The following is a 15,519-nucleotide window of genomic DNA, read 5'->3' on the forward strand; positions in this document are numbered from 1 at the left end:
AGATCACAATATTTTTTACCTTGTGAACACCAAAAGTGAATATTTCAAACATTCACTGGCTTAAATATATGATAGTCATACACTGATGCAAACATTTATTCTCTATTTAATGACATTAAGTCTTGATGCCAATGTCGTTTATGATATGAACATGATTAAAATGATTCAATAAATCAACAGTGCTTGGAGATTGCTTGCACATTGTTAGCCATCTTATTTTGTTGATCTGCATTCTATAGTTCATGGGAACGAGATCAAGTTAAAATGATGGTTAATCTTGTTCAGTTATGAAGTGAGCTTACCAATGTCCAATACAGGTCACCCTCAGCTGGTAAGTTGATCAACTATGCCATGGAGGATGGGGGCCACGTGTATGCCGGTGACGTGTATGCCGAGATTGAGGTCATGAAGATGGTGATGGAGCTTCGGGTCACTGAGAATGGATGGTGAGAACCCACTAGCTTAAACATTATTTATAAGTGCATTTCAATGAGCACATGTGTAACATAATGCTACATTAAAAGATTTATGGATGGGAAAATAAGTGAGGGATATACTTATATTACTTCTTTTTCATAACACTTACACACACCACTGTGTTGAACGTAATATTTGGTGTTTTTTTGTCTTGCATTTTGATGTGTGGAAAAATGATTCTGCGTAACAAACTGAACACACTTTTGCCTCGAATGATAATTATATGGCCTGTTGAATATTAAACAGATCCATTGAAATTTAATGAGAAAAAAAGGTTTTTAATTGATTAGAAATGGCTTTTCATGCAATAATGAAATACTTTATAACAACATGTAGTTCACTGAGACTTTTTGTGCTTCTCCAGTATCCAATATGTGAAGAGGCCCGGGGCAGTGTTGGACTCAGGTGGTATTGTGGCAAACCTGGTCCTGGATGATCCCACCAGGGTTGTTCAGGTAGGAACCACCTTGAAGGTGGAATTAAAAATGTAATAAGTAAAAGTTACACTAAAATCAGATGCATTTTGCTTTCTCTTTTGTCTTTGAGATCTGAATTAGTATGATTAACATTAGCATTTTAAGCTTCTCTGTTTTCAAACACAAAAGACAAGGTGTAATGAACGCCTTGTGTCATAATTAGCCTTGGTGCCATCATAATCATCACATTATCCATAATTCAAAGTTCACATAAAACTTTGTACACATGTTTGCCAAAAACATGGTTCGTAAGGCCCATAATTCTGGCAGATAATTGATGAGATGTGCACCTTCCAACTGAAAAACAACAATAGATGTGTGTAAGCGTTTGCTTTATGGCACAGTCACCTTTCTTGAAAACGTTATGGTGTTTTTATATGGTTTTCTAAAATGATATTCATGTATGTCATTGAATATGCAAAATATTCCTATTATACTTTAATTTAAATATTAAAGAATGTTGCTATAAAATGTTACGAAAATTGACAGCTGGAAGAGCTCAAAAGTAATTTTAAAACAACTAACTTGCCACAGGCCAAGCCATGCATAGACAAGCTTCCCCACTTGGAGAACCCACCAGCCCATGGTATGAAGCTTCACCAGATCTACCAGCGGAATGCAGAGGAGCTGGAACAGATCCTGGCTGGCTATGTTTTATCTGAGCCGTATTTCTCTGCCAAACTCAAGGCTACCGTGGAGAGTCTGCTCCGCTGTCTGAAAGATCCCAGGCTTCCATTGCTGGAGCTGCAGGTGTGCATCTTCTCTCTTTACTTTCTAAATGATTCGATCATGTTAAGGACTAACCCAGTCATTGGTTGAGCCAGTCCAGCTGTTACTGAAAGTGAGTTTGTAAATCACATGCTTAGTGCAAGATGTTTGTTACTCAATAACAAAATAAGAGGGTTTACAATAGTGTTGAACTAAGCACTCAAAATCTCTTTATAAGTTCAGTTAAAGAGCAAGTCCGCATTATTTATGTAACATCGTTTATACATGTAGATCTAAAAGCCAGTAACACAACCACATTATTGTAAGAATAATTTAGTTTACATTGCAATGGTGAACATGTATTACTTTAACAGCTTTAGTAATAAAAGCACACATAACACAAAGAAAAAAACCCATCTGTTGTGAACTCATTCAGGAGCTGATATCAGTTACATCTGGCCGTATCCCACCAAGAGTTGAAAAGGCCATCCGCAAGCTCATGATCACCTACGAGAACAACCTGACATCCGTTCTCAGTCAGTTTCCGAGCCAGCAGATTGCCAACATTATAGACGGACATGCTGCCACGCTGACCAGGCGGGCAGAGAGGGATGCTTTCTTCATGAACACACAGGGCATTGTGGAGCTAATACAAAGGTAAGGCTGTGCTATTGATGTATGTAGTCAAGATCTGAGAGAAATGTTCATTTGTTAAATTGTGAGATTAAACTTAGATGAACATGGTATGATTGTGATCAAGTCAGTCATAATTTGAGGGCTCAACGCAAAACAGACTTGACGCCATATAAGAATAGAAGGAATTACATTTACCTAGCATTTAGCCCTTGAAGCTCTTTATATACAAATATTTTTAAGGCTGCTTTAAAAGAATAAAAAAGTGACTAAGAATGGTAATTTAATATTGTTTTATTTGGACAAGTTTCATTTAATTTTTAAATCTCTTCAACCAATGAAAAAAATGTGTTTTTTAACAAACTTGAATCTGTGTTCAGGTACAGGAATGGTATACGAGGCCACACCAAGTCCATCATCCAGGACCTCCTCCGACAGTACCTCAAGGTGGAAATGCAGTTCCAACAAGGTAACTCATGAACTCTCTACAAATGATATCTGCTCAAATGTTTATGAAATATGTGACTTTTGTCAGGTCCACAGCAGTCACTGATAAGTAATATATAAAAAGCAGTGGACAATACTAATAAGTATAGAATGGGATGAATGGACTAAATCCTTGGTTGCAGCTCAGCATGAATTAAGCTTATTGGGTCCCAGCCTATTTATAAAGTATAACTCCAATGAATACCCTGGGTAAGTTGACTGCAGAAACCTCTCACTCATTAACAATTAGAGGTGAAATCAAATCAACTTCCGGACACTCGGTATAGCCTATTTTTCCAGATTATATTCTGAAAAGTATATGGAAAAACATAGACTGACTGAAATACTATTTCTCCTTTATATATTGAAAATTTAAAACATATCCTCCAGGGAGCTTGGACAAGTGTATCACAGAGCTGATGGAGCGAAACAAGGACGACATGGCAGTCGTCACAGGAACCATCTTCTCCAGCCTTGCTGTACACCAGAAAAACGCTGTCGTCATTCTCCTCATTGTGAGTGTTAAATAACATATTTTGAAATCATATTTCCTAATACTTATTAAATTGACTGCAGGGAAGTTTTTTTCCAATAAGGCATAACAAAATACTGTAGTTTCCATTCAAAATAATCGAAATATTTATTCATGAAATGTCTTCATAGATACATGTACCTGTTTGTCCTGTGGTTAGATTTAACTCAGTGCTGTATTGCACTGTCCCTCAACATAAACATTCATAGGTAAAAAAGTACCCCCCCCCCCCCCCATCAGTTGTTCCAGTCTTAAACAAGTTGTTTTAATGAACTGTAATTTCTCTCCCCCAATAGGAGCAGCTGTGCGGAGGTGATATGAACCTGACGGATGATCTCGCCTCCATTCTTGGTGAGCTAACAAAGCTAAACCGTAGCCTCAATGCAAAAGTCGCGCTGAAATCCCGCCAGGTGCTCATACAGGCCCACCAGCCCCCGTACGAGCTCAGACACAACCAGATGGAGAACATCTTCCTCTCCGCTGTTGACATGTATGGACATGATTTCTGTCCCGAAAGTCTTCAGGTAGGGAAACACTTTTTGGTTGAATATCAGTGCTTAGTGCTCTGACAGTAAAAATGAGACAGAAATTGAAAGATAAAATAGTCAAGTCTTAATTAAATTAACATTCGTGACTATGATTTGTCTGATTGGTAACTAGGAAACTTGGAAGGGAATTTTGTCATGACCAGCAGATGACCCCTGTTGATTTTAAGGATGTATACATGTTTTACTGGAAACTTAAACATTTTGAAGAGGTCAATAACTATACCTTTGACCACAGACTTTGAAGGGATGTTGGTCATAATTCAAATTACCTAACGGACACTTTGAGGGAAATGCCCATGCTATAAGGTTAAGCTGTTTACATATATATATATATATACATCAGTAAGCTTTTAACAGACGAAGTTGAGAAATTATCAATCAGTGAAGATTTAGAAGATGTTCCCTTTTACTTAATATAATATAAGAAAAATAGAAGTCATTTTTTCAAAATTATAAATTTTATTTTCCTGCCAATGTTTCAGCCATGATGGCCTTTGTCAGGGCATTACAAACAACAAGAAATAATGTTGGTGTCAAAATCATTTAAAATGATTTCAACAATGTTAATATATCTTACCTTAATCATCAAATATCTTGCAGAAACTGATCTACTCGGAGTCTGCCATCTATGATGTGCTGCAAGAGTTCTTCTTCCACAACAACACTCTAGTCAGAGTTGCAGCCCTTGAGGTAACTGACTGTAAAAGTTTGGTTTATGTATTGGTTAGCATATTTATACGAAATATAAGCAAAAGTTCCAAAATCGCATTTCGCGACATTTTGAACCTTGAAATTTTAGGGAATAAATTTTGTGTATATAATGAAAATACGTAAGTCTTGCATTATATATCTCACTGAGTAAAATTTAGCGTCTAAGAGCATTTATGTTTAATGAGAATTAAAACGTCCTAGTTAACATAAATGGCTGTGTTTCTCTTTATAAGTTCATGTTGTTGCTTTTTATTGTGCTTAAGATTTGAATATATTTTGTGTGTTTTAGGTGTATATCCGGAGGGCATACATAGCGTATGATCTGAACTGCCTGGTCCACAAGGAGCTCCAGGAGGGTATTTGTATTGTGGAGTTCAGATTCACCTTGCCTCGATCTCACCCCAACAGGTTTGTTGATGGATTATGTTGGTTTATGCATGTTGTCACTCTTTTAAGCTGGTCAGATATTTTTCCTTGTAGTGGGGATGATTGGGGAATATGTGTTGAATTATGAGCTTACTATAATAATTTTACGTATTTATGTCAGGATGATGGTGTTGCGTATGGATACTCGAGTGCCAAGCCTGTCAAGTGTGGACAGTAGTGGTCAGAGCCTGAACCATTATGATGGGGATAACTCGCACATTGACCAACTAGACGAACTCCCCATTGCACAGAGGATGGGTGTCATGGCTGCCTTCAAGTCATTTGATGAGTTTACCAAGTTAGTTTGCTTAATAGCTTTGTTAACCAGTTTGAGAACCATAGGTTGTAATGATTCCACATTTGTCAGTGTTATCTGGTATTCTTTTAATTTGTGCTATTATGTTTGTTTATCCCCTGAAGAAAATATTAAGTTTAACGAATATGGGATTTGCATTAACTTCAAAATCCAATTACAAGTAAATGATACGATGTTTGGTATGCTTTGTATTAAGGTAATATTCTTGTTTATCAATTACAGTCACTTTGAGACGATAATGGACGTGTTTGTAATGGAAAGCCTGCCCAGCAGTCCTATAGAACTTGAAGATGGGATGAGCTTTGAGTCTGGGAAAGAGGACACCATCTCCGTACAGGTATGTTTGGAGGAGAAGTGACCCTGTTCATGTACTGAAACATATTATAAGTAATGGGGTTAGTAGGTGACCCAATATGGGTATATCGGGGCAAAGGAAACTATATCGGGTGAGACCGTTAGAGCAAATATAATAATAATAAATGTAATATATCAAACATTAATAATTGTGGATTAAATGTCCTATGACCATTGTTCTATTATAGCAAATTTATATGCAGTCTTTTTTTATTATAGATATTTCAACTCTTTGCACAGATACTCTTGTTGGTGATATACCTTAAAAGACATAAAATAAACACTCAGGCTTGGTGCAATTTTTAAATAATGGACTGTGATGTACGAAAAATGATTTTCCATTCTATCCAGAGTGTCCAGAGTGTGTCCGACTCTGTGGTGGAGAACGAACCTATCCACATCATCAATGTGGCCATACAAACCACGGCAACCATGGATGACGAGACCCTCGGTCAGCAGTTCCAGGCTTTCTGCAAGGAAAAGGTCAGGGGGGCAATTATTACCTAGTTTTACTGTTAGACTAATTACACATACAATTACATTACAATTCATGTGATTGTGCAGGCTGTTGTGAAATTTTGAAGTATTGTCTTTTGAGTCGTTTTTGGCTGTGTTGCCAGTGTGCGAAAACTATAAATTTGGCTATCAAGATTTTAAAATGCAATGGTGTACATGTTTCTAGAGACAATACACATGTGTACAGCAAGACCAATGATTTTGGCTTTAATATATATTGAGTTTGTCCCCTTTTGGACTGAAAAACAACAGGCGAGTGTTTTCATTTGCTCCCCTGCACTCTTGATATAATGAATATAATTAGTCCCCTTATGGAACGGTCTGTGAGAGGTATTTTTATTGAACTTTTACATGGAGATGTTATATGTTATATGTTGATCGAGTATTATGATAATATAATTTTTTCTTTGCTAAGTGCACTTCAGAACAGAATCTTAGAACAGCAGGGAAAAAAGAATGAAACAATGATATCACAAATGTGCTTAATGTTATGTGAGTGTATTACTGAATGTAAACTCATACGCTTCTTTACCTCCTTTACAGAATTATACCATGGCTGAGAGAGGGATAAGACGAATAACATTTGTGGTGCTTAGAAAGGTACATCATGTTTCATACCATACTAGGCAACGGTCTTGTTTAACATTAGGATAAAAGATTATTGTATTCTGTGTCATGTGTTCAATTTCTGTCAAAAATAGATAGTACTGAAATTGTTATATCAACCTTCTTAAATGGTGAAAGTTGTCTAGTGTTGTAGGTTTCCGCCTCTCACCCAAGAGGTCATGGGCTTGAGCCCCACCAGGGTGAGTGTGGTCTAGTAGTGTAGGTGTCTACCCATCACCCAAAAGGTTTTGTGTTTGAGCCCCACCAGGGTTACTTTCTCATGACTTCTCAAAATGAACACCAATTCTTTTTTGAGTAATCCATGAGTTATTTATAATCTATCAGCAATTAAGCTGAAAGAAAGTTGTATGAACTAAACCAATCTTCTTCCTTTGCAGAAACTACTTCCAAAATATTTCACCTTCAGAGCTAAATTCGAGGTAAGATGCCTTTCAAATTTAAGTTTTAATATTAATCACATAGATTTTATGCTTTTCTTTCTTATTGCACCAGTATTTCTGTAAATATCTTCAATAAAGATTATGTTCAAATAAGGGTAGAGAAAATATTTTTAGATTCTCATCCACGCTTGCCTCACTTTAGAACCTTCTTATCGATTATGAATTTGGGGAAACAGTTCACCCTGGGCCGGTATTACAGAAGCATTTTAAGAAAATTTTAACATACTTTAACTTAAGTGTCAACTTTGGAATTTTTATATTTCTTGAAAAAAAATATTCTTTTAAATGGTGTTTTCATTTTTAAAAACTTACATTTCAATCTATAATTTAATTGCAGAATATACACTATAAGTAATACTACTTGTGGAGAAATACAGTTAAGGAAACTGTTGAATTTTAGGAAAAGGTACAATATTAACTTAAAATGCTTCTGTAATATGGCATAATAATATGTTCCACATGCTCCATGTATGGATTGATAAGGTTTTTAAAAAATGAGCTAACCTATGGCCCTATGTTTTTTTCACTGTGAATGAGAATCGAAAACTATTTCTCTTACCTAAGCTGAATATATCATGATCTCTACGTGTTTTTTTTATATTTTTGTTTACCATAGAAACTGGATGAGGTAATGCTTACTATTTGGTATAACTATCATTCATACCCTGACATATAGCCCAGACAAGATATCTGTTAGCACTTAAAATGAGCAAAATACCCTTCAGATTTGTTGCTTTACCGGTGTTAAATATGCAAATTACATGTCTGCCCTCAAATATGTAAAATACATGTCTGTCCCCAAATATGTAATTATCCTGTATTTATCTGTTTAGAGGAATATTGCAGTAATATATTCTTGTATTTCATGGTAAAACCCAACTTATATTTAATATTCATTTTAAAAATAGGGAAAGTAATTTAAGAAATATTTACGTAAAGTAACACAATTATGTAAAGTGGTGGTTGTGGTTTTATTTAGGATTCCTGATCCTGTATGGTGAAAAATCAAGATGTGAATTAATGCATGGACTTACAGTTAATTTGATATTTTGTATATCATGGATAATTGAAGTGTTGATTTATTTAGATTTAAATGTAGTTTTGTGTTGCTAAATATGGGCCAGGTTCTTCAGTTGACCATTAACTATGATACATTCCCTATTGAGATATGTAGAGCAAGTACTATCAGATAGGCTACAGTATCCTGTGTAATGACTCTTGATAATATAAACATTTATTTCATGCTTCAAATTTCCAACCAAAAAATTGAATAGAAACCAGATTTTGTTGTATTACACACCATGTTTTGTAATTCCATTTCATACATAAGTCTTACGGATGAACTCTATTTCCGCAATATTTTGCAAAAAAAGTAGATCGATTGTCATCAAATGTAAATTCTTTTGTAAAGAAAGCTTTTATGATTTAAAAAAATAATTAAAAGTATGAATTTTTGTTATTAAGTTGATTGTTTGGATTAAATCACTTCTTGTTGCTTGTGTAAAGTTATGTCACTTGCAGCATTCGATCTCGTCATGGCTTTTGTGCAAGCATATGGAAGTGATACAACCCAACAGATCAACCGACTGAAATTGTATTCCCCATGTATCTAGGTACAACAGTTTATGTTATGTTAGAAAATGACCAGTTTTGGCTTTGGTTTATGTTGGCCTTGTATATATACCCGGTACTCATAAGAATGTTTGTGGGTTATCACCGGTAAGTGGATATAGAATGTATAATAAGATCGAATGTGGCGTCTGCTTGGTTGGAGGAAGAATAACTTAACTGTATGGTTTGAAGAGCAAAATATAGGTTTGTCATTATCTGTGTATCAAGTAAAGTTTCATCTAATTATGCCCCCCTTCGAAGAACAGGGGTATATTGCTTTGCACATGTCGGTCTGTCGGTCCGTCGGTACACCAAAGCTTGTCTGAGTGATAACTCAACAATTTCTGGACGTATGCAGGGCTCTCGCGAGGGGGCGACTTGGGCGAAGTGGTCGCCTAAAATTCCCAAACTTCGCCCATTTGTATCATCAAAGCGACATTGACTTCGCCGAAAATTTTAGCACATTGTAAATCTGTCAATCAGCGAGTATTTGGCCAATGTCCCATTAGTCAAAACATCACAATAAGCCATTCATACAAATTGGTAATCTCCTAATCCGATAATTGGGCCGTGTCATCCAATTACCAAAACGTCGCCAGTAGGCGGAGCTATTGAAAGTTAACCAATCAGAATGTACATTCAGAATACCCTGATCAAATGATATAAGTTCGTTAGAATGAGATAGAATTGGAGACATAATTATGAAATATCGTGTCAAGCATTAATTTATTGAACAAACAATGCAAGACATTTAAACATTGTTGCTTTTGAAGCAGACGGTCATAGCCATCTCGGGCCATCGGCAAGTAAGCGCTAAGAAAATCAATAACATGACGTATCACCAAATATTTGATTGGTTTTAGTGAAATGTTCATGATGAAAAATGATTTGTAAACACAAAAAAGTATTATTTTTTTGCTTTATGTAGAGTTTACTTACAGTAATTTTCTCCTGTCACAGTTACGATGTCAAAAAAAATCGGCGAGATCGCCATTTTGTCAGAACAATTTTCCGAGTTAATTTTTCAACTTCCCATTATGTATTGGTAAATTTTTCATCAAGGACACTGATTTAAATGTCATTTGGTCTTAAATGTCAGCATACTTAAAATTATTTAGCCAGAAACAAGTAAATAACAGCACAGCTGAATGTGACATTCGTACCCTATCCCGAACGTACCAAAACAAGATTCGTCCCCCTACTTTATTTACAGTTCATTTATGAGGTCATTATGATTATTTCAAATCCTTAGATGTATTTTTTTGGTTCATTTTATATGCTATTTGGAGATAAACTATGTGACATTGACAAATACACTTTTGCTGAGCCAAAAATGATACATTATTTTATGAACATTTTATATAGGTATAGCAATCAATTTGAATGTGAATATAAACTGAGGTGTGTGGTATGGCATAGTTTTTGTATCAGGTGTTATAAAAAGTATCACTTCTCCCTAAAATCTCCCCACTTCTCCCTAAATTGACTGAAGGGAGAAGTCACTTCTCCCAAAATTTCCAGCCTAGTGAGAGCCCTGCGTATGGTCATCAAACATGACATGAAGGTTGGGCCTGACAAGAAGATGACCCCTATTGATTTTAGGGCTCATCGGGTCAAAGGTCAATCTCACAGTGACCTTTAATGGTAAAATAATTTTAAAGCTTGTCCAAGAATGCCTAGACCTATGGTCATCAAACTTGATATGGAAGTTGGGCCTCACCAGTAGATAACCCATATTGTTTTTGGGGGTCATCGGGCCAAAGGTCAAGGTCACAGTGACCTTGAATGGTAAAAGGTTGTCCGAGTGATAACTCGACAATGCCTGCACCCATGGCCCTCATACTTGACTTGAAGGTTGGGCCTGACCAGTAGATGACCCTTATTGTTTTTTGGGGGGGTCATCGGGCCAAAGGTCAAGGTCACAGTGACCTTGAATGGTAAAAGGTTGTCTGAGTGATAACTGGACAATGCCTGCACCCATGACTCTCAAACTTGACTTGGAGGTTTGGCTTGACCAGTAGATGGCCCCTATTGATTTTAGGGGTCATTGGGCCAAAGGTCAAGGTCACAGTGACCTTGAATGATAAAAGGTTGTCTGAGTGATAACTCAACAATGCCTGCACCCATGGCCCTCAAACTTGACTTTGAGGTTGGACCGGAACAGTAGAAGACCCCTTTTGACTTTTGGGGTCATTGGGCCAAAGGTCAAGGTCACAGTAACCTTTAACGCAAAAAAGTTAACAAATCTTCTCCCAGTGATATCTCAACCATGCCTGAACCTATGATCATCAAACTTGACATGGAAGTTGGGCCTGACCAGTAGATGACCCTTATTGATTTTAGGATTTATCGGGTCACAGTGACCTTGAATGCGAAAATGTTTCGAGTGATAACTCGACAATGCCTGCACCCATGGCCCTCAAACTTAACTTGGAGTTGCATCTGACCTGTAGATGACCCCTTATGATTTTAGGGGTCATCGGGTCAAAGGTCAAGGTCACATTGACCTTGAACGAAAAAAGCTTGTTTGTGTGATAACTTGTCAATGCCTGCATCCATGTCCCTCAAACTTGACATTTAGATATTTGGTGACCAGCTGATGACTCCTATGGATTTTGAGGTTATAGAGTCAAAGGTCATGGTCATAACACACTCTATCCTCACACTTCAAATGGTCATAATCTTATAACTGCCTCAACGGCATCCAATGTCAGTGACATATCAGCTGTCATTTCGGTCAATGCATATTTCATTCAATTGTCCATATAATCTTGACAACATGGCGCTTAGGGGGGGCATAATGTTTGACAAACATCTCTTGTTAAAAAAGAAAATCACTTACACTTTTCTACTATTTCAGGTTTAATATGAAATGTAATAATATAACTTAAATGGTATTCCTTCAGTAGATGAATTTTTTGGAATTATTAAAGTCTTAATCAAACACAAAACAAATAAGTTTTGATGAAGCCAGAATAAAAAATGCACTAGTCTAAGAATAACTTTGGTAGAAATTCTCTAATTACCAGTAGCCATAAACACTCAAAACTTATCACCAGACTGATCAAATCAAAAAAGAACTGCGACCAACTAAAACCAATTTGCAATGTAGTTACACAACTGAAGTGAGACCTGTTTTCCCTGTCCCTTGTAGTTTAACGAAGATAGGATCTACCGTCACCTGGAGCCCGGCCTGGCATTCCAGCTGGAGATTAACCGCTTGCGGAACTACGAGCTGGAAGCCATCCCCACCGCAAACTACCGCATGCACGTGTACCTGGGCAAGGCTAAGGTAAGCAGGTCATGAATAACACATGATGCAATGTATATGTATGAACTATTTGTTTGACAACTTGGTACTAAATAATCACTAACAATTGAGTTTAACTCAGATGCTCTTGAATAAAATACAGTGAAAACTCACTAAACCGGACAAGGTCCGGACTGGGCAAAATTTCCGGTTTAGTGAGGATTCCGGTTTAGTGAGGATTTGATGTACGGAGTAAGTTTACTCAAAATATTAACTGAGTTAACCTTTAAAGGGAAGTTGGAAATTGGAATAAAATAAAAACACATAAAGATAACATTTATTTTACATCAACGATGGTTCAAGTAACTTGAAATAATGCATAGAGTATACATGTATATTCATTTATATATCAATGTACATTACAGATACAGTTTATACAGAGGTTGAGACATGATTAAAGCACATGCAAAAGTGATAAACATAATTCTGCGTTTTTATTATCATCTTTTTTCCGAGTCTAAAAAAATAAAACAACTCGCGTAATTTAATGCTTGTTAAGTATGTTTGATAGTTTAATCAACGCACCGCTCTAATTTGATTCACTCATAGATGTCTTTAGATAAAAAAACGCTCCAAAATGATCACTTAATAACCGTTTCTAGTTCTTTATTTTCTGCAACAAACAAATTAATGTTTCAATCAATTTTCTTTTCACAAGTTTGGTTAACGTTTATCGCGCGGCAGTCAATCCACAGCGCAATTATCATTATCGATTATCGAGTTATCACAACATCAAAGGTGCAATATTTAACGACGCACCGGCTGTCAAAACAAAGTGACACGCAATTCGCGAATTCCTAATACACAAAATCATTTTGACATGTTTGAACAAATATATGGTCGGTTTTGCCAGGTTAAAATACATTGACAACTAACAAATTTTCTCGATTTTTTTGTCCGGTATCCGGAATTCCGAGGTTCCGGTATTGTGGGGATTATTTTACATTGAAAATAGAAGGGGAAAATCGGGACTCTGAAAAAAGTCCGGTATCCCGAGGATTCCGGTTTTGTGGAGATCCGGTTTAGTGAGGTTCCACTGTATGTGTTTAAAGATGTGTAAACAATATTGAAGCCTTATATTTATAATGCATAATGCAAATTGAATTGATGTATAATTCATTATATTTAAGTTTTTCACAGCTTGAACCAGTTTGCCCTTTTCATCTTTAGCATTCTAGCCCTTTTCTGCTGTTCCTGCCCTTTTTAGAACATTGCCTCAAACCTTAATTTTGATTTCATACATAGGTAATTAATCTTTTGATTCAATGCTATCATGTTGTGATCTTAACATGCAATATACATCTAAATAGAATACATTGAATTCCAGCAAGTGGCTAAGGGTATGGATGTGACCGACTACCGGCTGTTCGTGCGATGCATCATCCGCCACTCGGACCTGATATCGAAGGAAGCGTCGTACGAGTATCTGCACAATGAAGGGGAGAAAACACTGATGGAAGCTATGGACTCCCTGGAAGTGGCCTTCAGCCATTCAATGGTGGGTTTTATTCTTGTGTTGCTCCGGGTAATTGCAGTAGAGCTAGGGGGGTATTTAATATACAACTTCAGTTAATCTTATGGTCATACAACATTGACTTTATTTACCATATGTTATTTATACCAGGCAATTAGATCAGTTAATTGTTGTAAAATTCAATGAAAATGACTCCCTTGGGCTGCATATAATCTTTCGAAATTTAAGAGCATTCTACTGTGAAATCATTAATGTTCTTGGTTTTCGTGGGTTGGGTGATCCACGAATTCAAGATCCCACAAAATATAGACCCTTTATTCACTCTTTCAATTGCCATGTTTTGTACAAACTCGAGTATATAATCGTTACAGAGGCCGCAGTATACAGCGTAAATAGCCATCTTACTGTAAATCTTACTATCATTGTTTTGCTAATATATAATATCTGCCTTTAACAAATAATAGACCAAATCATTTAAATGTGTTTTTATGAACGAAATGACAGAAGCACGTGCCTGAACGTGTGCTGTTCATGAAAATCTCCAGGTTTACAAGATGTGATTGATAAGTGTCAGTTCTCGATTTTTTTCTTTAATGAAGTAATTAATCGATTACATTGGAGGTTACTGAGCACCCAACATAACAATGTACAAAACAACACGTTCAATATACTTATTAAACAAAAACTTGTGAATAGATATTGAAATGATATGATTTGAAATCAGATGATATTCAAAAGGGATTGAATTTGTAAACATCAGCTATTTTTTGGATTGTTTTCTTAAATATAGGACCTTCTCAGTGTTTTCACAGTTTGCAAATCTTTTAATTGGTATTCAACGGATTCGCCTATCTGTATTTATGATCAGGATACAACATCTTTTATGACCTTAATTTCCAATTAAATCGATAATTGACATGGGTATATGAACTATTAAATTGGAATGTCGTACCACTTTAGCGAGTGTCATAAACCAAGTGACGTAGAAGACGGAAATCACGGGCGCGTGGAGATAATGCAGACGATCTAGGACGATCACAGTTTCGATTTTTTTTTTCAAAAATGAAAAACCACAAATTCAAGTACCCACGAAATTGTATTTTTTTGGCAAACCACGAAATTTCATGCCAACGAATATAAATGATTTCACAGTATTTTACATTATAAGTTCTTGGGGAAATGTGCCCTCCGTACCTTCTGAAGAATGTAACTATCCCTTCTTTTGACAAGGCTTAGTTTCAAACAGGGAAGGGTGTGTTAACAACTCTATAATAGTGATGTTACACAGTATACATGCATTAGACGTGTTATTTAATTGTTTCAGTCTTTCAAAACTGATTGTAATCACATCTTCCTGAACTTCGTGCCAACACTGACACTCACAGATCCTGGTCGGGTAAGTGACTTCAAATTTTTTTTTATCTTTGTTTAAAAAAATATGTATATACTCATATATCGTTTTATACAGAATAATGAATTAAATGTACTAGAATGTTCCTTTCTGTGATCTTAAATATATATATAAATATATATGTATTAAAGTCAAAATATGAACATACACAAATTAGATAGTATTTATGAATGTTCAATGTATTAACCAAACAATAGTAAAACCGAACTGTCAGATTTAGTTCATACAATTTCTCTCCAAATTGACATTAACTTGATGATTAAGTATCCCATGTGATATTTCAGCTGGAGGAAACCGTATACAACATGGTGATGCGGTACGGCCCGCGGCTGCTTAAGCTCCGCGTTCTTAGTGCTGAACTTAAGTTCTCGATCAGGTAAGATTTCTTCAATATTTGTTAATTAATAACTATACCTTTGAACAACATGGTGATGTGGTTGGCCGTGCATTCTCAGGGCTGAAC

At 36.1% G+C, this 15,519-nt stretch overlaps 1 protein-coding gene across 6 annotated transcripts in view; it reads left to right on the forward strand.

The window, feature by feature from the left end:
* The window catches only part of LOC128238740 (acetyl-CoA carboxylase-like), a 47,633-nt gene that overhangs the window by 15,545 nt on the left and 16,569 nt on the right, over positions 1 to 15,519 (forward strand). For all 6 annotated transcript variants that reach the window (XR_008261761.1, XM_052954941.1, XM_052954939.1 and 3 more), the window contains 18 exons: positions 318 to 446; positions 842 to 932; positions 1,488 to 1,703; positions 2,098 to 2,318; positions 2,675 to 2,763; positions 3,171 to 3,295; positions 3,609 to 3,836; positions 4,461 to 4,550; positions 4,861 to 4,979; positions 5,119 to 5,295; positions 5,536 to 5,650; positions 6,019 to 6,150; positions 6,727 to 6,783; positions 7,188 to 7,229; positions 12,016 to 12,153; positions 13,499 to 13,669; positions 14,970 to 15,041; positions 15,341 to 15,432. Coding sequence is in view for 5 of the 6 variants with exons in the window: in XM_052954941.1 (XP_052810901.1) it covers positions 318 to 446; positions 842 to 932; positions 1,488 to 1,703; positions 2,098 to 2,318; positions 2,675 to 2,763; positions 3,171 to 3,295; positions 3,609 to 3,836; positions 4,461 to 4,550; positions 4,861 to 4,979; positions 5,119 to 5,295; positions 5,536 to 5,650; positions 6,019 to 6,150; positions 6,727 to 6,783; positions 7,188 to 7,229; positions 12,016 to 12,153; positions 13,499 to 13,669; positions 14,970 to 15,041; positions 15,341 to 15,432 (2,304 nt within the window). In the remaining variant the exon portion in view is untranslated. The remainder of the gene's footprint in view (positions 1 to 317; positions 447 to 841; positions 933 to 1,487; positions 1,704 to 2,097; positions 2,319 to 2,674; positions 2,764 to 3,170; positions 3,296 to 3,608; positions 3,837 to 4,460; positions 4,551 to 4,860; positions 4,980 to 5,118; positions 5,296 to 5,535; positions 5,651 to 6,018; positions 6,151 to 6,726; positions 6,784 to 7,187; positions 7,230 to 12,015; positions 12,154 to 13,498; positions 13,670 to 14,969; positions 15,042 to 15,340; positions 15,433 to 15,519) is intronic.

Source organism: Mya arenaria, chromosome 6 (genome assembly GCF_026914265.1).
Source record: "Mya arenaria isolate MELC-2E11 chromosome 6, ASM2691426v1".
NCBI lineage: Eukaryota > Metazoa > Mollusca > Bivalvia > Myida > Myidae > Mya > Mya arenaria.